A 19,285-nucleotide genomic window follows, 5' to 3' on the forward strand; every position below is an offset into this window, starting at 1 on the left:
CCCCCCCGGGCCGGCTCGCTCACCCCCCACTGCCCAGCCCCCCGGCCCGGCTTGCTCACCCCCCCACTGCCCAGCCCCCCGGCCCGGCTCGCTCACCCCCCGACTGCCCAGCCCCCCCGGGCCGGCGCGCTCACCCCCCCACTGCCCTGCCCCCCGGCCCAGCAGGCTCACCCCCACTGCCCAGCCCCCCGGCCCAGATCGCTCACCCCCCCACTGCCCAGCCCCCCAGGCCGGCTCGCTCACCCCCCTACTGCCCAGCCCCCCCGGGCCGGCTCGCTCACCCCCCACTGCCCAGCCCCCCGGGCCGGCTCGCTCACCCCCCACTGCCCAGCCCCCCGGCCCAGCTCGCTCACCCCCCACTGCCCAGCCCCCCGGGCCTGCTCGCTCACCCCCCCACTGCCCAGCCCCCCGGCCCAGCTGGCTCACCCCCCCACTGCTCCGCCCCCCGGCGCGGCTCGCTCACCCCCCTACTGCCCAGCCCCCCCGGGCCGGGTGGGTCACCCCCCTACTGCCCCTCCCCCCCGGGCCGGCGCGCTCACCCCCCCACTGCCCAGCCCTCCGGCCCGGCTCACTCACCCCCACTGCCCAGCCCCCCGGGCCGGCGCGCTCACCCCCCCACTGCCCAGCCCCCCGGGCCGGCACGCTCACCCCCCCCTGCCCAGCCCCCCGGGCCGGCTCGCTCACCCCCCACTGCCCAGCCCCCCGGGCCGGCGCGCTCACCCCCCACTGCCCAGCCCCCCGGCCCGGCTCACCCCCCCCCCCCTGCCCCTCCCCCCGGCGCCGCTCGCCCACCCCCCCCACTGCCCAGCCCCCCGGCCCGGCTCGCCCACCCCCCCACTGCCCAGCCCCCCGGGCCGGCTCGCTCACCCCCACTGCCCAGCCCCCCGGGCCGGCGCGCTCACCCCCCACTGCCCAGCCCCCCGGGCCGGCGCGCTCACCCCCCCCTGCCGCGCCCCCGGGCGGGCTCGCTCACCCCCACTGCCCAGCCCCCCGGGCCGGCGCGCTCACCCCCCACTGCTCAGCCCCCCGGGCCGGCGCGCTCACCCCCCACTGCTCAGTCCCCGGGCCGGCGCGCTCACCCCCCACTGCTCAGCCCCCCGGGCCGGCTCGCTCACCCCCACTGCCCAGCCCCCAGGGCCGGCGCGCTCACCCCCCACTGCCCAGCCCCCCGGGCCGGCGCGCTCACCCCCCACTGCTCAGCCCCCCGGGCCGGCGCGCTCACCCCCACTGCCCAGCCCCCCGGCCCAGCACGCTCACCCCCACTGCCCAGCCCCCTGGGCCGGCGCGCTCACCCCCCCCCGGCCCCGCCCCCCGGGCCGGCTCGCTCACCCCCCACTGCCCAGCCCCCCGGGCCGGCTCGCTCACCCCCCCCCTGCCCACCCCCCCCGGGCCGGCTCGCTCACCCCCCCACTGCCCAGCCCCCCGGGCCGGCGCGCTCACCCCCCCACTGCCCAGCCCCCCGGCAGAGCTCTCTCACCCCCACTGCCCCCCCCCCCGGGCCGCCTCGCTCACCCCCCACTGCCCAGCCCCCCGGCCGGGCTCGCTCCCCCCCACTGCCCAGCCCCCTGGCCCGGCGCGCTCACCCCCCCACTGCCCAGCCCCCCCGGGGCCGGCTCGCTCACCCCCCGACTGCCCAGCCCCCCCGGCCGGCGCGCTCCCCCCCCCCCTGCCCAGCCCCCCAGCCCAGCACGCTCACCCCCACTGCCCAGCCCCCCGGCCCAGCTCGCTCACCCCCCCACGGCCCAGCCCCCCGGGCCGGCTCGCTCACCCCCCCACTGCCCAGCCCCCCGGCCCGGCGCGCTCACCCCCCCCGCCCAGCCCCCCGGCCCGGTGCGCTCACCCCCCACTACCCAGCCCCCGGCCGGCTCGCTCACCCCCCACTGCCCAGCCCCCCCCGGCCGGCTCGCTCACCCCCCACGGCCCAGCCCCCCGGCCCGGCACACTCACCCCCCACGACCCAGCCCCCACAGCCGGGGTGCTCACCCCCCACTACTCAGCCCCCTGGCCCGGCTCGCTCACTCCCCCCTGCCCAGCCCACTCGGCCCGGCTCACTCACCCCCCCCCACTGCCCAGCCCCCCGGCCCTGCACGCTCACCCCCACTGCCCAGCCCCCCGGCCCGGCTCGCTCACCCCCCCCACTGCCCAGCCCCCCGGGCCGGCGCGCTCACCCCCCACTGCCCAGCCCCCCCGGGGCCGGCTCGCTCACCCCCCCACTGCCCAGCCCCCTGGCCCGGCGCGCTCACCCCCCCCCCGCCCAGCCTCCCGGCCCTGTGCGCTCTCCCCGCTCGCCCAGCCCGCCGGGCCGGCTCACTCTCCCCCCACTGCCCACCTCCCCGGCTGGGGCGCTCACCCCCCACTGCCCAGCCCCCATGGCCGACGCACTCACCCCCCCCCACTGCCCAGCCCCCCGGCCCGGAACACTCACCCCCCACTACCCAGCCCCCACAGCCGGGGTGCTCACCCCCCACTACCCAGCCCCCCGCGCCGGCTCGCTCACCCCCCACTACCCCGCCCCCTGCCGGCACGCTCACCCCCCACTGCCCAGCCCCCCCCCGGCCGGCACGCTCACCCCCCACTGCCCAGCCCCCCGGCCCGGCACACTCACCCCCCACTACCCAGCCCCCACAGCCGGGGTGCTCACCCCCCACTACCCAGCCCCCTGGCCCGGCTCGCTCACTCCCCACTGCCTAGCCCCCCGGCCCCGGCTCCTCTCCCCCCCCCCTCTGCCCAGCCCCCCGGGCCTGCACGCTCACCCGCACTGCCCAGCCACCCGGCCCGGCTCGCTCACCCCCCCCACTGCCCAGCCCCCCGGGCCGGCGCGCTCACCCCCCACTGCCCCGCCCCCCCGGGCCGGCTCGGGGACCCCCCCCACCCCCCCGCCCCCTGGCCCGGCGCGCTCCCCCCCCCCCTGCCCTGCCGCCCGGCCCGGTGCGCAAACCCCCCCCGCCCAGCCCCCCGGCCCGGCTCACTCACCCCCCACTGCCCAGCTCCCCGGCTGGCGCGCTCACCCCCCACTGCCCAGCCCCCATGGCCGACGCACTCACCCCCCCCCCCTGCCCAGCCCCCCGGCCCGGCACACTCACCCCCCCCTTCCCAGCCCACAGAGCCGGGGTGCTCAACCCCCACGTCCCAGCCCCCCGGCCCGGCTCGCTCACCCCCCACTACCCAGCCCCCGGCCGGCACGCTCACCCCCCACTGCCCAGCCCCCCCCCGGCCGGCACGCTCACCCCCCACTGCCCAGCCCCCCGGCCCGGCACACTCACCCCCCACTCCCCAGCCCCCACCGCCGGGGTGCTCACCCCCCACTACCCAGCCCCCTGGCCCGGCTCGCTCTCTCCCCCCTGCCCAGCCCCCTGGGCCCGGCTCACTCACCCCCCCCCACTGCCCAGCCCCCCGGCCCAGCACGCTCACCCCCACTGCCCAGCCACCCGGCCCGGCTCGCTCACCCCCCCCCACTGCCCAGCCCCCCGGGCCGGCGCGCTCACCCCCCACTGCCCAGCCCCCCCGGGCCGGCTCGCTCACCCCCCCCACGTCCCCGCCCCCGGGCCCGGCGCGCTCACTCCCCCCCGGCCCAGCCCCCCGGCCCGGCTCATTCACCCCCCACTGCCCAGCTCCCTGGCTGGCGCGCTCACCCCCCACTGCCCAGCCCCCATGGCCGACGCGCTCACCCCCCCCCCACTGCCCAGCCCCCCGGCCCGGCACACTCACCCCCCACTACCCAGCCCCCACAGCCGGGGTGCTCACCCCCCACTACTCAGCCCCCTGGGCCGGCTCGCTCACCCCCCCACTGCCCAGCCCCCTGGGCCCGGCACGCTCACCCGCCACTACCCAGCCCCCACGGCCGACACGCTCTACCCCCCCCCACTTCCCAGCCCCCCCGGCCAGCACACACACACCCCACGTCCGGCGCGCTCACCCCCCACTGCCCAGCCCCCCGGGCCGGCTCGCTCACCCCCCACACCCTGCCCCGCCCAGCAGCTCTAGGTTGCCGTGACCTCTTGTGGCTTGAGCCGCCAGGGGCTGGAACTGGGTGCTGCCAGGCTGGGGGGGTTCCTCCGCCCGCCCCGGCCGTGGACCCTGCCTGCAATGACACAGCACCAGCTGCCGGGCCGCGGGAGAGCGAGCCCTCCGGAGCCCAGCACCAAGCCTGGGGATTCAGTGGATCTGGCTGGCAGGAGGAGCCAGCCTGGCACCCCCCACACTCCCGGCCCAGGCACTCTGTGCCACCCCCACAGCCCCCTGCTGTCACCCACACTCGACCCCCCAGCCCGGGCACCAAGCAGCATCGGGAGTGGGGTCTTCCCATCCCACCAAGAGGGGACACACCCGGCCGCCAGGCTCAGGGGGGGCACGGCAAAGCGGGGGCTACGTTATACTTCCCCTCCCACCCGTTGTCCGGTTAGACTGGGCGATTGTTGGGACAGGGAATCTCTCTTGCTCTGTGTCTGCCCGGAGCAGCGCCCAGCCCAACGGGGCCCCGATCTCAGTGATTCTGTGTCTGGGCAGCGCCCGGCCCGACGGGGCCCTGATCTCAGTGACTCTGTGTCTGGGCGGCGCCCGGCCCGACGGGGCCCTGATCTCAGTGACTCTGTGTCTGGGCAGCGCCTGGCCCGACAGGGCCCTGATCTCGGTGACTCTGTGTCTGGGCGGCGCCCGGCCCGACGGGGCCCTGATCTCAGTGACTCTGTGTCTGGGCAGCGCCTGGCCCGACAGGGCCCTGATCTCGGTGACTCTGTGTCTGGGCGGCGCCCGGCCCGACGGGGCCCTGATCTCAGTGACTCTGTGTCTGGGCAGCGCCTGGCCCGACGGGGCCCCGATCTCGGTGACTCTGTGTCTGGGCGGCGCCCGGCCCGACGGGGCCCTGATCTCAGCGACTCTGTGTCTGGGCAGCGCCCGGCCCGACAGGGCCCTGATCTTAGTGACTCCGGGTCTGGGCAGCGCCCGGCCCAACGGGGCCCCGATCTCGGCGACTCTGTGTCTGGGCAGCGCCTGGCCCGACGGGGCCCCGATCTCGGCGACTCTGTGTCTGGGCAGCGCCCGGCCCGACGGGGCCTCGATCTCAGTAACTCTGGGTCTGGGCAGCGCCCGGCCCAACGGGGCCCCGATCTCGGCGACTCCGTGTCTGGGCAGCGCCTGGCCCGACGGGGCCCCGATCTCGGTGACTCTGTGTCTGGGCAGCGCCCGGCCCGACGGGGCCTCGATCTCAGTGACTCTGTGTCTGGGCAGTGCCCGGCCCGACGGGGCCCCGATCTCGGTGACTCTGTGTCTGGGCAGCGCCCGGCCCGACAGGGCCCTGATCTCAGTGACTCTGTGTCTGGGCAGCGCCCGGCCCGACGGGGCCCCGATCTCGGGGACTCTGGGTCTGGGCAGCGCCCGGCCCGACGGGGCCCCGATCTCGGGGACTCTGGGTCTGGGCAGCGCCCGGCCCGACAGGGCCCTGATCTTAGTGACTCCGGGTCTGGGCAGCGCCCGGCCCGACGGGGCCCCGATCTCAGCGACTCTGTGTCTGGGCGGCGCCCAGCGCGACTCTACCCACACACTCCTCTGCCCACACCGTACCCACAATCCCACACTGCATTGTGAGGTCACCCTCGCCCCGAGGATTCTCCCTGGTGCCTGGCGCGCGGCGGGGCTGAGGACAGGCAGAACTCGTCCCACCGGGCTGCGCCATGGCGCTCCTGGCTCCCCTCGTGCTGGGGGCCTGGCTGGCGGCGGGGGCCGGGGGCTGCCTGCAGTGCGACCGGCAGATCCGCAGCACCCTGGAATCGCTCCGCACCGGCCTGGTGCCCCAGCAGATCCGCGACAGCCGCCTGCGGGCGCGGGCCCAGGCCCTGCTGCGAGGCATGGAGGGCGGGTTCTTCCGCCACTACGCCACCAGCCAGTTTGCGGGCACGGCCGGTAGGGGGCACGGCCCGGGGACCTCTGTGGGTCACAACTGGGGGTATCCAGTGGGCACAGCCTGAGGACACTGCATGGGGTGGGGGAGCCATAGGGCAGAAAGGGTGAGGTCTGAATCCACCAACACTCCACTGTCCCCTCTGTACCCAACCCCCCAAGCCCCCGCCTGCCCTGGCACTCAGGGCTGGCCCCAGGGCAGCACTAGGGGGCGCTGTGCTGCAGGGGGCGGGATGGGGGGTGGGCATCACAGTCCACCTGGGGCCAATGTTTTCTCCCCCCTTCCAGCTCTGAGCAGCATCAACGCCCTGATCCACCGTGTGAGGCTGACGGCAGCCGGCCTGGAACGAAGCGCCCTAACAGGTGACAGCCCCACAGTGCCCCACAGCACCACCAGTGCCCCACAGCGGCCCCCAGTCCTGTGCCCCCAGTGCCACCAGCACCCCATAGCGCCCCCCAGTCCCGCACCCACAGAGCCCCCAGCATCCCACAGCACCACCAGCACCGCGAAGCACCCCTCAGCGCCCCACAGCACCACCAGCGCCCCACAGCACCACCAGCGCCCCCCAGTACCACCAGCACGCCACAGTCCCACACCCCACAGCGCCCCCAGCATCCTACAGTGCCCAACAGTCCCGTGCCCCACAGCACCAGCAGCACCCCACAGTGCCCCACAGCCCTGCACCCTACAGTCCCACTCTCCACAGCCCCACCCCCCACAGTCCAGCACCCCACAGCGTGCCACAGTCCCATGGCCCCGGCACCCTACCATGCCGCACAGCCCCACACCCCACACCCCCCTTCTCCCAGCACCTCCCAGTGCCCCACAGCCCTGCGCCCCACAGCACCCCCCGCACCGGAGTCACTCCCCCATCTGTCCGCAGACCAGGCCCTGCTGGACGCGCTGGTCGCTTACAGGCGCAGAACAACCATGGAGCTGAAATCGGCTCTGAAGGAGCATCAGGCAAAAGGTACCAGCTCCCGGGGAGGGGGGCGGGGCTCCCCCTGAGCCCCTCCCCCAGTTCTGGGGGGCCCTTCAGTCACAGTCTGGGGCTACGATCGGTTTTTCTCTCTCTCTCTCTCCAGCTTGTAACCCCCAAACCTGTGGTAAGTCGACTTTCCATCGCTGCTCGGGGAATGGGGCAGGGGGCCTGTCCCCCTAGGGGGCGCCGGCCCCGATCTGGCCCGGGGGGAGAACCTGGCTGGCTCAGGGGGGGCAGGGAATGGGGCAGGGGGCCTGTCCCCCTAGGGGGCGCCGGTCCCGATCTGGCCCCGGGGGGAGGACCTGGCTGGCTCAGGGGGGGCAGGGAATGGGGCAGGGAATGGGGCAGGGGGCCTGTCCCCCTAGGGGGCGCCGGTCCCGATCTGGCCCCGGGGGGAGGACCTGGCTGGCTCAGGGGGGCAGGGAATGGGGCAGGGGGCCTGTCCCCCTAGGGGGCGCCGGTCCCGATCTGGCCCCGGGGGGAGGACCTGGCTGGCTCAGGGGGGCAGGGAATGGGGCAGGGGGCCTGTCCCCCTAGGGGGCGCCGGCCCCGATCTGGCCCCAGGGGGAAGAACTGGCTGGCTCAGGGGGGCAGGGAATGGGGCACAGGATGGGGAGGGCTGGATGGGGGTCCGGGGGTTTCACGCTTTCCCCCTTCCCAGGCTGGCTCTACTACGACGTCTTCGACTGCACCAGCTGCAGGAAGGCCAAAGCCGCGTGTCTGAAGAAGCACCACTGCCTTGGTAGGGGGGGAGCTGGGGGGCAGAGGGGTGGGGGGCAGGGAGAGGTCGGGTGGGCATGGGCAGATGAGCGTGACGTCCAGCGGGGCGTGGGGTGCAGGGTCGGGGGGATACGGGGGCTCCAGCAGGGCCGTGGGGCAGGGAGGGGCACGGAGCTGATGCCCGGGGATATCCCTGACCCCAGCCCCCCACGTGGGGGGTGTCGTGGTTGGGTCAGCGCTGAGGGGGGCAGACAGCAGGTGGGGGGGATGCTCGGGAGGGGCCTTCAGCTCTGTCAGCTCCTAACCCCCCTCCCCATCACAGTGGACTCCCAGGCCCGGCTCTCCCTGCGGTACCGGCCCCCGGCCCCCGGCCCGGCCATCGCCCGGACCGGCGTCTCCGTGGTGCTGAGCATGGGAGCCCTGCTCTTCCTGGTGCTGAGCGCCGCGTGAGTGAGAGAAACCGCGCCCCAGAGCCGGCCGCATCCTCCGTGCCCCCCCAGAGCCGGCTGCATCCTCCGTGCCCCCCCCCGAGCCGGCTGCATCCTCCGTGCCCCCCCCCAGAGCCGGCTGCATCCTCCGTGCCCCCCCCAGAGCCGGCTGCACCCCCTGAGACCCCCCCGAGCCGGCTGCACCCCCTGAGACCCCCCCGAGCCGGCTGCATCCTCCGTACCCCCCCCCCGAGCCGGCTGCATCCTCCGTGCCCCCCCCAGAGCCGGCTGCCCCCCCTGAGACCCCCCCGCGCCGGCTGCATCCACCGTGCCCCCCCCCCCGAGCCGGCTGCACCCTCCGTGCCCCCCCCAGCCGGCTGCATCCTCCGTGCCCCCCCCAGAGCTGGCTGCACCCTCCGTGCCCCCCCCCCAGAGCCGGCTGCATCCTCCGTGCTCCCCCCCCCGAGCTGGCTGCACCCTCCGTGCCCCCCCCCAGAGCCGGCTGCACCCCCTGAGACCCCCCCGAGCCGGCTGCACCCCCTGAGACCCCCTCGAGCCGGCTGCATCCTCCGTGCCCCCCCCAGAGCCGGCTGCATCCTCCGTGCTCCCCCCCCCCGAGCTGGCTGCACCCTCCGTGCCCCCCCCCCAGAGCCGGCTGCAACCCCTGAGACCCCCCCCGAGCCGGCTGCACCCTCCGTGCCCCCCCCGAGCCGGCTGCATCCTCCGTGCCCCCCCCCCAGCCGGCTGCACCCTCCGTGCCCCCCCAGAGCCGGCTGCATCCTCCGTGCCCCCCCCCCCGAGCCGGCTGCATCCTCCGTGCCCCCCCCCCCGAGCCGGCCGCCACCTCCGTGCTCCCCCCCCCCCGAGCCGGCTGCACCCCCTGAGACCCCCCGAGCCGGCTGCATCTTCCGTGCCCCCCCAGAGCCGGCTGCATCCTCCGTGCCCCCCCAGAGCCGGCCGCATCCTCCGTGCCCCCCAGAGCCGGCCGCATCCTCCGTGCCCCCCCCAGAGCCGGCCGCATCCTCCGTGCCCCCCCGAGCCGGCCGCATCCTCCGTGCCCCCCCCAAGCCGGCTGCATTTCCGGAGCCCCCCAGAACGGCCGCCTCCCCCGCGAGCGAGCGGTCGCTGTCCGGGCCCGTCTGACTCTGTCTCTCGCCCCCCAGGGCCGTCACCTACTGGAGGAACCAGCGGTCCCTGAGGCAGTAGCGCCCGCACACGCACCCCGGCCCGGGGCCAGGGGCCAGGGGCCCGGCAGCCGCCTGGGGCCGGGGCTGGAAGGACGCTGGAGCCGCCGAGGTGGAGATCACAGACAGGAGGCGCCAGCCCCCGGCCCCCACATCTCAGACCCCTCCTGCCCCAGCTTGAAATTAAACACAGACAAGGTTTTGGGTCGGGTCCTGGCTCCCAGCCCCCACCCCCCGACCCGCTCTAACCACTAGACCCCACTCCCCTCCCTGAGCCGGGGAGAGAACCCTGGTGTCCTGGCGCCGAGCCCCCTGCTCTAACCACTAGGCACCACTCTCCTCCCAGACCAGGGAGAGAACCCAGGAGTCCTGGCTCCCAGCCCCTGCCCACTCTAACCACTAGCCCCCACTCCCAGTGAGGAATCTCTGTACAAACTACACCAGTATTTTATTTCCAGGCTTACACTGGGGAAGCCGTGGGGCCTGGCATGCCCAGGTGGGGGAGGGGCTGGGTCCTGCTGCCCCCCTCGGGCTGGGGGTCCGGGTCCCGCTGCCCCCTTCTCAGTCCCTCACCTGGCTAGCACAGCCACGTGCCCGGTCCGGCCCAGGCCCTGTCCTCCAGCCACCTGCGGTGACGGCAGCACACGCAGTACCTAGGGGAGAGCGGCTGTCAGGGTCGGCCCCCCGCCCCCGCCCCCCCCCGGACTCCTGGGTTCTATCCCCGGCTCTGGGAGGAGAGTGGGGGCTAGTGGGTTAGAGCGGGGGGCTGGGAGCCAGGACGCCTGGGTTCTATCCCCGGCTCTGGGATGGGAATGGGGGCAAGTGGGTTAGAGCAGGGGGGCTGGGAGCCAGGACGCCTGGGTTCTATCCCCGGCTCTGGGAGGGCTGTTCAGAATCCCCTGAGTGCTAGGTGGGGTCACCCCACTTTCAGGATCTGCGGTGAGCCCAGAGGGGCAGAGGCCCCCAGAATCTGCCTCAATCAGGGGTGAGCCCAGGTTTTGGGGTGCATGGGGGCGGGGTTGCCGTGAAGGTGAAGGGGGAAATGTGGGTGTTGGGCGTCAGAGGCAGGGAACGTGGGGTACCCAGGGCAGCCCCCCAGGTCCAGGCAGGGCACTCACAGCAGTGCGGCCGAGGCCAGGAGCACGGACTGGCAGACCAGGAAGAGATAGAGGGTGATTTCCTTCCTCTCCGCGTCCCGTGGGTCCTCCTCTGGGGACAGGAAGGGGGTGAGCCCCGAGCGCCCCCCCCACCTCCACCCCACTGACCAGCAGACCCCTGGTTCATCCCTCTGCCCCCCAGGCTTCCATTCACCCCACTGCCCCCCAACCCCCAGTACCCCACACCCCCTGCCGCCCCCAGGCCTCCATTCACCCTACTGCCCCCCAACCCCCAGTACCCCACACCCCCTGCCGCCCCCAGGCCTCCATTCACCCTACTGCCCCCCAACCCCCAGTACCCCACACCCCCTGCTGCCCCCAGGCCTCCATTCACCCCTCTGCCCCCCAACCCCCAGTACCCCACACCCCCTGCCGCCCCCCAGGCCTCCATTCACCCCACTGCCCCCCAACCCCCAGTTCCCCACACCCCCTGCCGCCCCCCAGACCCCTATTCACTCCACTGCCCCCAGTACCCCCCATTGCCTGCTGACCCCCATTCACCACACTGCCCCCCAACACCCCCATACCCCACACCCCCTGCTAATCCCCTGTTCACCCCACTACCCATCAGCCCCCCCTTCACCTCACTGCCCGTCAGCCCCCCTGTCCTCCCCCCACTGCCCTGCCCCCCACCCCAGCCCCCCAGCAGCAGCTACCTCCGCAGAGCTCCCCGTCGAAGCACTGGGCATTGATCCGAAGGCAGGTCCAGCAGTCGAGAACTGGCCCCTCCGAAACCGCTGGGATGTGGAAAGGGGGGACCAGGTCAGGGACCCCCAGGGAGACCCCGCCCTGCCCTCCAGGGGCCGCCGGCTCCCACCCGGCCCCAGGGCAGGGACTGGCTGGCTCAGGGGGGCTGGGAATGGGGCCCGGGGCCTGTCCCCTCCAGGGGCCGCCGGCTCCCACCCGGCCCCAGGGCAGGGACTGGCTGGCTCAGGGGGGCTGGGAATGGGGCCCGGGGCCTGTCCCCTCCAGGGGCCGCCGGCTCCCACCCGGCCCCAGGGCAGGGACTGGCTGGCTCAGGGGGCAGGGAAGGGGGCCCGGGGCCTGTCCCCTCTAGGGGGCGCCGGCTCCCACCCAGCCCCAGGGCAGGGACTGTCTGGCTCAGGGGGCAGGGAAGGGGGCCCGGGGCCTGTCCCCTCTAGGGGGCGCTGGCAGGGGGTTGTGGGTCGGCGCCGGGGGGCCACACTCACTGCAGTCCTCGGAGCAGGCTGTGGGGGAAGCACAGGCAGACGCAGCGTTAGAGCCCCCCTCCCATGGGGCACTCCCTGCCCCCCACGCCCGTCAGAGCCCCCCACCGCCCGCCGACCGCCCAGAGGGCCTTACCCTGATCTCAGGGCCTCTGGACCCAGATCTCCCCGCTCCGCCCGAAGTGCTGCTTGCGTCTCATGGGGCTGGAGACAGGGAGTCCCTGGCCGTCCCATGGGGGGCGGGAAGGGGGGGTGGGGCAGCCCCCCGTCTCCAGAGGCACTTACCCACGTCGGCGAAGCTCTCCAGGGCCTCTCGGAGGCGGGTTCGCAGGGACTCGCGGTGCTGGGCCAGCGTCAGCTGCAGCAGGTGAACCCCTGGGGGACAGACGGACATTGCTGGGGGGCAGCAGGCCCCATGCGCACCTGGCACCCCTCCCCCAACGCCAGCCGACATGGGGGGCACCTGTCACGTGGTCCACACCCCCCTTCAGAGACCCACAGCCCCACTCCCGCCCCCCACTCCCGGCCACTGCCGGCTCCTGCCCAGCGTCCCTGCCCCCTGGGACCCCCAGCCCTGCCCCCCCTCAGCCTGGGCCACTCTCAGCCCTCCCCAGACTCACCCCACACACACACTCACCTTTCCAGGGCGTCTCCTTGAGAGCCCTCAGCCAGCCGCTCAGAGCAGCTTTCACAGCCAGCATCCTGCGGACATCTGTACAGGGAACCAAGGGGTCAAAGGGGGCACTCTCTGCCCCCCCCCCAGCCCTGCCGGTGCCCCTCACTCCCGACCCGCAGCCCTGCTAGCCCAGCCCTGGGCCCCCTCCCCCACCCAGTCCTGCCGGTGCCCCTCACTCCCGACCCGCAGCCCTGCTAGCCCAGCCCTGGGCCCCCTCCCCCACCCAGTCCTGCCGGTGCCCCTCACTCCCGACCCGCAGCCCCTGCCAACCCAGCCCAGGTACCCCCGGGGGAGGGGCACGCACCCAGCACCCGGTGGTGTTTCTCTGGCAGGTGGGTGCTGTAGAGGCGCTCAAAGGCCTCGACCTGGCGCTGAATTAGGGCGTCCCGGTTGGGCACTTCAGAGGGCACCGCCTCCCCCAGCAGCACCCCCAGCCCCCGCAGGAAGGGCCGGTCGCAGTGCAGGCAGCTGCCCGCCCCCCGGGGGCGCAGCAGCAGCAGGAGGAGCAGGAGGGAGCAGGACATGGCCACGGATCCCCGGCCCCGCTGTGACCTCATCGCCCCGGTGACATCACAGAGCCAGAGGGGCAGAGTGTTCCTGGGCGGAGAGGAAATGACATCGTAGGCAGAAGAGGGGGTTAAAAGGTTTGGCTGCAACACAGGAAATGATGTCACAAACAGAACTGGGATCTAAGGAGAGGAGTAGGTGTAGAACAGGAAGTGATGTCAGAGGCAGAAGAGGCGGTGTGACGAACTGGGAATGTTCTTAATGTTTTCTCTGAATACTGTGTGGGTGCCTCAGTTTCCCCTGTGCAGTTCTTAAGTATCTAGGTGGTGGGATCAGGGTGTGTGGTTGTTGCAGAGCCCTAGAGGGCCAGTGCGATGGCGTCTGCGCAGAGAATGGCCGAAATCCTGGCGAGTGATGGCCTGGGCCCCTCCCCTGCAAGGTGCCAGCTGAAGGTGCTGGAGAACAAAGAGATCAGGTGGCCTCCTGGCCGGGGAAAGGGAAAAAGGCCAGAGATGGGGCTGCAGAGTTTCAGTGTGGAGCTGGCTGGGGAAAGAGAGGGAGGCCCAGACCCCCAGGGTCTGGGCCTCCCTGGCCCCACGATGGACCTGACTTAGGGGTCCGGTTTCTGTACCTACAAGCTCTGGTTTAGACCCTGTTCCTGTCATCGAATAAACCTCTGTGTTACTGGCTGGCTGAGAGTCACGTCTGACTGCGAAGTGGGGGTGCAGGACCCTCTGGCTGCCCCAGGACCCCGCCTGGGCGGACTCGCTGGGGGAAGCGCACGGAGGGGCAGAGGATGCTGAATGCTCCGGGGCCAGACCCAGGAAGGTGGAAGCCGTGTGAGCTTCTTGCCCTGGAGCCAGGCTGCTCACGGAGAGGAGACTTCACCAGAGTCCTGCCGGGCTTCGTAGGGAGCAGTTCCAGAGCATCGCCCGGAGACTCTGTGACAGGCGGGTAAAAGAAGGCGTGGAGGCAGAACAAGAGCCGATGTCAGAAGCAGAACAGGCATCTAGTGGGAGGAGTGGATGTAGAACAGGAAGTGATGTCAGGGGCAGAAGATAGGGCTAAAGAAGAGTTGAAGGCAATCAGGAAGTGATGTCGAAGGCAGAACAGGAAGTGATGTTCACAGTAGAAGAGGGGCTTAGAAAGGATTGGAGACAGAACAGGAAGTGATGTCAGAGGCAGAATGGGGTGTGATGCAGGATTGCCGACCCTTGACCTTGATCTCCAGCCTGGGATTTTTGGTTCCCCCCTGTGCCGGGAGTTGCCCTGTTCCCCTGGGCAGAGTCCCCCGGATCCCAGCCGTGGCCTCGGGGCAGCAGGAGGAAGGGCCGGGTTGAGACACAAACCAGTTCTAGGGAGCTGGCTGGGGAACTCGTTCGAATTCTCACGCGCTCATCAACCCGTGGATGGTGGTGACAGGCTCGTTTCTGGGCGTGGGTCCCGGAGCGAAACCCAATGAGTTAAACTCCTTGTTGAAACACTTTGCGAGCAAACTGAATATTGAAAATAACAACGGTAGCAGTGAAGGTTTGTTGAGAGTGAAGGGGAAAGTGTGGCCATTGAATGCGTCGGGGACACTGAGGCACACACGGGCTTAGTAAAAATATTACAGAAAATCCCCCCCTTTGTCACAGGAGATCTGGGATGTGATGTCAGCGGCAGAAGAGGAAGTGATGTCAGACGCAGAAGGGGCTAAAGAAGAATTGAGGCACAACAAGAAGTGATGTCAGTGGCAGACCAGGAAGTGATGTCAGAAGTGGCACAGACTTTATGGCAGGCCTGGAGGCAGAACAGGAAGTGATGTCAGAGGCAGAAGCAGCCTCTAAGGGAGGATTAGAACAGAACAGGAAGTGAGCTCATGGTGGTTGCCGGGACGATGCTGGTGCTGGTGGTGCTGGTGCTGCCCCTGCTGGCCCCGGGCGCCGCCCCCTGCCTGCGCTGCTGGCCGGACGCCCCCCCCTACGTCCACTACGACGTGCGGCTGCTGCTGGGGGCGGCGCAGCCTGGGGGGGCCGCGGGGCTGGAGCGGTTGCTCAGCGCCCTCATCCTGGAGGGGGACCCCGGCGTCCGGATCATGGGTGGGGCCTGGGACCCCCCTGGTCCGCCCGTCACAGCACCCCCTGCCCTGCCCCCCATGGCGTCCCCCACTGACACCCCTGCTGAGCCCCCCGACTCCCCCATAACAGCTTCTGACGAGCCCCCCACTCCCTGCTCCCATAGCTCCCCCCGCCCCGCAGCCCAGTGCCCCCTGCCGAGCCCCCTGCAGACCAGCGCCCCCTGCCGAGCCCCCGCCCCCTCCCTGCAGCCCAGCGCCCCCTGCCGAGCCCCCCGCCCCGCCCCCCGCAGCCCAGCGCCCCCTGCCGAGCCCCCCGCAGCCCAGCGCCCTCTCCCGAGCCCCCCGCCCCCACCCCGCAGCCCAGCGCCCCCTGCCGAGCCCCCCGCAGCCCAGCGCCCCCTGCCGAGCCCCCGCCCCCTCCCCGCAGCCCAGCGCCCCCCTGAGTCAGGCCGAGGTGGGTGCTGGAGGGGCTGACGGGCAGCAAACCTCACATCTGTCCGTCTGTCCGGCCGCAGAACGGGAGCGCCTGGAGCGAGAAGCCGGGAAGCTCTTCTATCGCCTGGACCAGATCATCACCCGCAACAGGCAGGGTGAGGGCCAGGGGCCCGGCCCCCCTCCGCCTGCCCCGCCCAGCGGGAGCAGCAAACCCCGTGGTGGATCAGGCCTTGCCTTTCCCTCCCAGAGCCAGGGAGAGAACCCAGGAGTCCGGGCTCCCAGCCCCCCCACGCCCCCCCAGTAACTAAGGGATGACAAGAAGTTGGGACTTTTTCCCTTTTGACCTGAGCCATTAGCCGATTCAGGGTCTTGTGGCCCGTTGCCATTCAGAGGAGAAATCGAGCCCTAGATTCTAAGGCCAGTGGGGACGATGTGATCGTCTGGCCGGACCCCCCCCTCCCCCACACCTCCCCCACGCTGAGCCCAGCGGCCTGGATTAGACTGAACTGGGGCTGGAGATGCAGTCAGGTACCTTTGGGACGATCCTCTTTCGTCAGTCGCATCCTGGCCCCCTTGCAACTCGAGCACCAGCCAGGGATGGAGAAGGGCCCTTGGCCCCCGAACACTGCAGGAGACGGGCTCTTTGTTCACAATCCCACGCCTCCTCCGACACAGCCCTGTGCCCAAAAGCTCTCCCGGGAGGTTTGTTCCCTCGTGCCCCGGGGTTTGAATCGGGGGCTTCGTCCCCACCTTCACCCACGTCTCTCTCCCCCTCCCCTAACATATGACCCAGCCCAAGCCAGGCAGTGGCCTTCCTGGAGCCACGGGGCAGACCCCACCGCCAGGACGGGGTGTGGGGGGGTTCCCATCGCTGGAGGGACTCCACCTCCCAGCAGGACGTTGCGTCTACCCCAGGGGCTAGGTCGGCCCAGCCCTGGCACACACGGGGGGTGGGGGGAGCGACGTCGCCCTGAGTTTTAACCATGGCCCGTGCTCCAGTGGCCTCGTACGAGCAGGTCAGCTCCGGGCCAAGCACGGCGCTTCCTTCCCAGCTGTGCGCGGGAGCCGGGCGTGGCCCAGTGCCCTCCACCCCCAATTCCTCCCCTCCCCCGCTCCCCACAGCCAACACCCCTCCCCCACTTCCGCCCCACAGATCCAGGGCGCCTGATGAAAGAGGCAGTGCTTGAAAAGCAGAACTTCACCCGGCGCCTGAGAGCAGCGTCGGCAGAGGTCCGGCAGCAAGGTACCCGCCGCGCCCGCCTGCTGCCCGAGCCGGTGCCCCTCACTCCCGACCCACAGCCCCTGCTAGCCCGGCCCTGGGCTCCCCACAGCCCTGCCGCTGCCCCTCACTCCCGACCCGCAGCCCCTGCCAGCCCAGCCCTGGGCTCCCCCCACAGCCCTGCCGGTGCCCCTCCCTCCCGACCCGCAGCCCCTGCTAGCCCAGCCCTGGGCTCCCCCCAGCCCTGCCGCTGCCACTCACTCCCGACCCGCAGCCCCCTACTAGCCCGGCCCTGGGTTCCCCCCAGCCCTGCCGGTGCCCCTCACTCCCGACCCGCAGCCCCTGCCAGCCCGGCCCTGGGTTCCCCCCAGCCCTGCCGGTGCCCCACACTCCCGACCCGCAGCCCCTGCTAGCCCGGCCCTGGGCTCCCCCCAGCTCTGCCGGTGCCCCTCACTCCTGGGTTCTCTGCCCGCTTGGGCGGGGGCAGGGAGCCCGGATTCCTGGGTTCCAACCTGGCTGGTGGGGGGGAGCTGGATTAGGGGTCGGGGCCGTTCTGCCTGCGCTGATCCGTGTCTCTCTTCCCCGCAGTGTGCAGCGCGTCCTGTGGTGAGTCCGTCCGTCTGTCCGTCCAGCTGCCTCCCCGGGGTGGGGGCTGCAGCTCCCCCAGCTCGCACCCTGGGCCGGCTCCCAATGCTGCCCCCTGGGGAGGGGCCCCCAGGAATGTGGGGGGCTGGGAGGGCTCCCCTGGGGGTGTCTCTCTAATGGGGTCCCCCCCAAACAGGCCGGCCTGAGCCCTTTGATTTGTCCGAGTGCGACAGCTGTGAACGCCTCCAAGCTCGGTGCAGGGACCAGAGGGTCTGCGCAGGTAACCCTGAACCCTGACACCCCCCCGCTCCCCCAAACCCCAACACCCCCAGCCACCGAACCCCAACACCCCCATCACTGAACCCCGACACCCCTCAGCCCCCCAAACTCCAACACCCCCAAACCCCGACACTCCTCCACCCCCGAACCCCAACACCCCCAGCCACCGAACCCCGACACCCCCCACCCCCAAACCCCAACACCCAACACCCCCAGCCACCAAACCCCGACACCCCCATCACTGAACCCCTTCACCCCACAGCCCCCCACACTCGAACAACCCCCAAACCCCGACACTCCTCCACCCCCGAACCCCAACACCCCCAGCCACCGAACCCCAACACCCCCATCACTGAACACCGACACCCCTCAGCCCCCCAAACTCCAACACCCCCAAACCCCGACACTCCTCCACCCCCGAACCCCGACACCCCCCACCCCCAAACCCTGACATCCCCCAACCACCAAACCCCAACACCCCCAGCCCCCCGAACCCTGACACCCCCCAGCCACCGAACCCCAATACTCCTCCACACCAAACCCCAACACCCCATCACTGAACACCGACACCCCTCAGGCCCCCAAACCCCGACACTCCTCCACCCCTGAACCCCGACACCCCCAGCCTCCTGAACTCCGACACCCCTCCACACGCTGCACCCCCCATGGCCCTCAAACCCCAACATCCTCCACAGCCCCCTGAACCCCCCCAAACCTTTTTCACTCCCCCCCCACACCCCATTCACCCTCTAGTACCCCCCACGGCCTCTTCTAGCTCCATCTCCCCACAGCCCCCAAACCTCAGCACCCCCCTGAACTCCCCCCAGCCGCCCCATCCCCCTCTGGTGCCCTCCAGAGCCTCCCAAACCATTCGCCCCCCTGAGCCCCCCTCCACGACCCCCAACCCACAGCCCCCTTTCTGCCCCACACCCGGCCCGGCCCCCTAACCCCTGCCCCCTCTCTCCCCCCAGGAGCTGCCGTGATCCTGGCCGTGGGGCTGAGCCTGCTGGGGCTGGTGCTGGGAGCCGCAGTGGGGTGAGTGGGGGTCAGACAGAGGCGGGCGGCGGAGAGGGAAGTGGGACCCAGGCGTCCTGGGGAAGAGAATGGAGATGGGCCCTGATCCAACCCTGGGGCTGGGGGCCGGCTGGGAGGGACGGGGGTGGGGAATGGGGCCACTCCCGTCTGGGGGGCGCTGGCTCCGGTCTGGGGTTGGGATGGAGCCACTCCTCTAGGGGGCGCTGGCTCCGGCTGTGGGGGGGGCTGGCTGGGGGGTGAATGGAGCCACTCCTCTAGGGGCCGCTGGCTCCAGCTGTGGGGGGGGCTGGCTGGGGGGGGGGAATGGAGCCACTCCTCTAGGGGCCGCTGGCTCCAGCTGTGGGGGGGGCTGGCTGGGGGGGGGGAATGGAGCCACTCCTCTAGGGGGCGCTGGCTCCGGCTGTGGGGGGGGCTGGCTGGGGGGGGAAATGGAGCCACTCCTCTAGGGGGCGCTGGCTCCGGCCGGGGGCGGGGGGGGCTGGCTGGGAGGCAGGAGCCTGAGGCCCCGGCCCGGGACAGGGCCTTCCTTTGTTACAGGAGGCGAGCGAGGCCGGCGGGCGGCACAGGGGCCGAGGAGGGGCCGGCGGCAGCCAGGACGGAGCCCCCGACAGAGCAGGGGGACGGGGCCCCCGCGGACCTGGGGGACGGGGCCCCCGCAGAGCAGGGGGATGGGGCCCCTGCAGACCGGGGGCACGGGGCCCCCACGGACCTGGGGGACGGGGCCCCCACAAACCTGGGGAATGGGGCCCCCGCAGAGCAGGGGGACGAGGCCGCGACTGCGACTCATTAAATGTTGGTGTCTTTTCCCATCCCGGCTTTTCTGACTGAGCTGCTCCCGCAACCGAAATCCCGAGCCCACAGGCCCCTCTCCCCCGGTATCCCGCCTCCCCCAGCCCCACAGGCCCCTCTCCCCCGGTATCCCACCTCCCCCAGCCC

The 19,285-nt window shown here is 72.3% G+C and overlaps 3 protein-coding genes across 4 annotated transcripts; 2 read left to right on the forward strand and 1 right to left on the reverse strand.

The window, feature by feature from the left end:
- The first annotated feature begins 5,631 nt into the window (after positions 1 to 5,631).
- Positions 5,632 to 9,393, forward strand: IZUMO2 (IZUMO family member 2). 2 transcript variants are annotated; one of them, XM_044987912.1, is made up of 7 exons: positions 5,632 to 5,898; positions 6,184 to 6,258; positions 6,780 to 6,866; positions 6,982 to 7,002; positions 7,540 to 7,620; positions 7,921 to 8,044; positions 9,190 to 9,393. In XM_044987912.1, exons 1-7 carry the CDS (start codon positions 5,670 to 5,672, stop codon positions 9,230 to 9,232), a joined length of 660 nt encoding a protein of 219 aa, XP_044843847.1. In that variant the 5' UTR covers positions 5,632 to 5,669; the 3' UTR covers positions 9,233 to 9,393. The 2 variants fall into 2 exon arrangements, with proteins under 2 accessions (XP_044843847.1, XP_044843848.1); XM_044987913.1 differs by lacking the exon at positions 6,780 to 6,866.
- A 256-nt stretch (positions 9,394 to 9,649) lies between these two features.
- Positions 9,650 to 13,192, reverse strand: LOC123350551 (izumo sperm-egg fusion protein 3-like). The gene is made up of 7 exons (XM_044989184.1): positions 12,535 to 13,192; positions 12,192 to 12,266; positions 11,840 to 11,929; positions 11,517 to 11,575; positions 11,024 to 11,156; positions 10,329 to 10,419; positions 9,650 to 9,863 (listed from the first exon to the last, which is right to left on the reverse strand). The coding sequence occupies exons 1-7, from the start codon at positions 12,785 to 12,787 to the stop codon at positions 9,788 to 9,790; spliced, it is 777 nt and encodes a 258-aa protein (XP_044845119.1). The 5' UTR covers positions 12,788 to 13,192; the 3' UTR covers positions 9,650 to 9,787.
- Positions 13,193 to 14,596: 1,404 nt separating this feature from the next.
- Positions 14,597 to 19,139, forward strand: LOC123350552. The gene is made up of 7 exons (XM_044989185.1): positions 14,597 to 14,818; positions 15,312 to 15,386; positions 16,385 to 16,474; positions 17,039 to 17,056; positions 17,232 to 17,315; positions 18,286 to 18,349; positions 18,887 to 19,139. Exons 1-7 carry the CDS (start codon positions 14,599 to 14,601, stop codon positions 19,137 to 19,139), a joined length of 804 nt encoding a protein of 267 aa, XP_044845120.1. The 5' UTR covers positions 14,597 to 14,598.
- Positions 19,140 to 19,285: the final 146 nt, after the last annotated feature.

Source organism: Mauremys mutica, chromosome 15 (genome assembly GCF_020497125.1).
Source record: "Mauremys mutica isolate MM-2020 ecotype Southern chromosome 15, ASM2049712v1, whole genome shotgun sequence".
Taxonomy (NCBI): Eukaryota; Metazoa; Chordata; order Testudines; family Geoemydidae; genus Mauremys; species Mauremys mutica.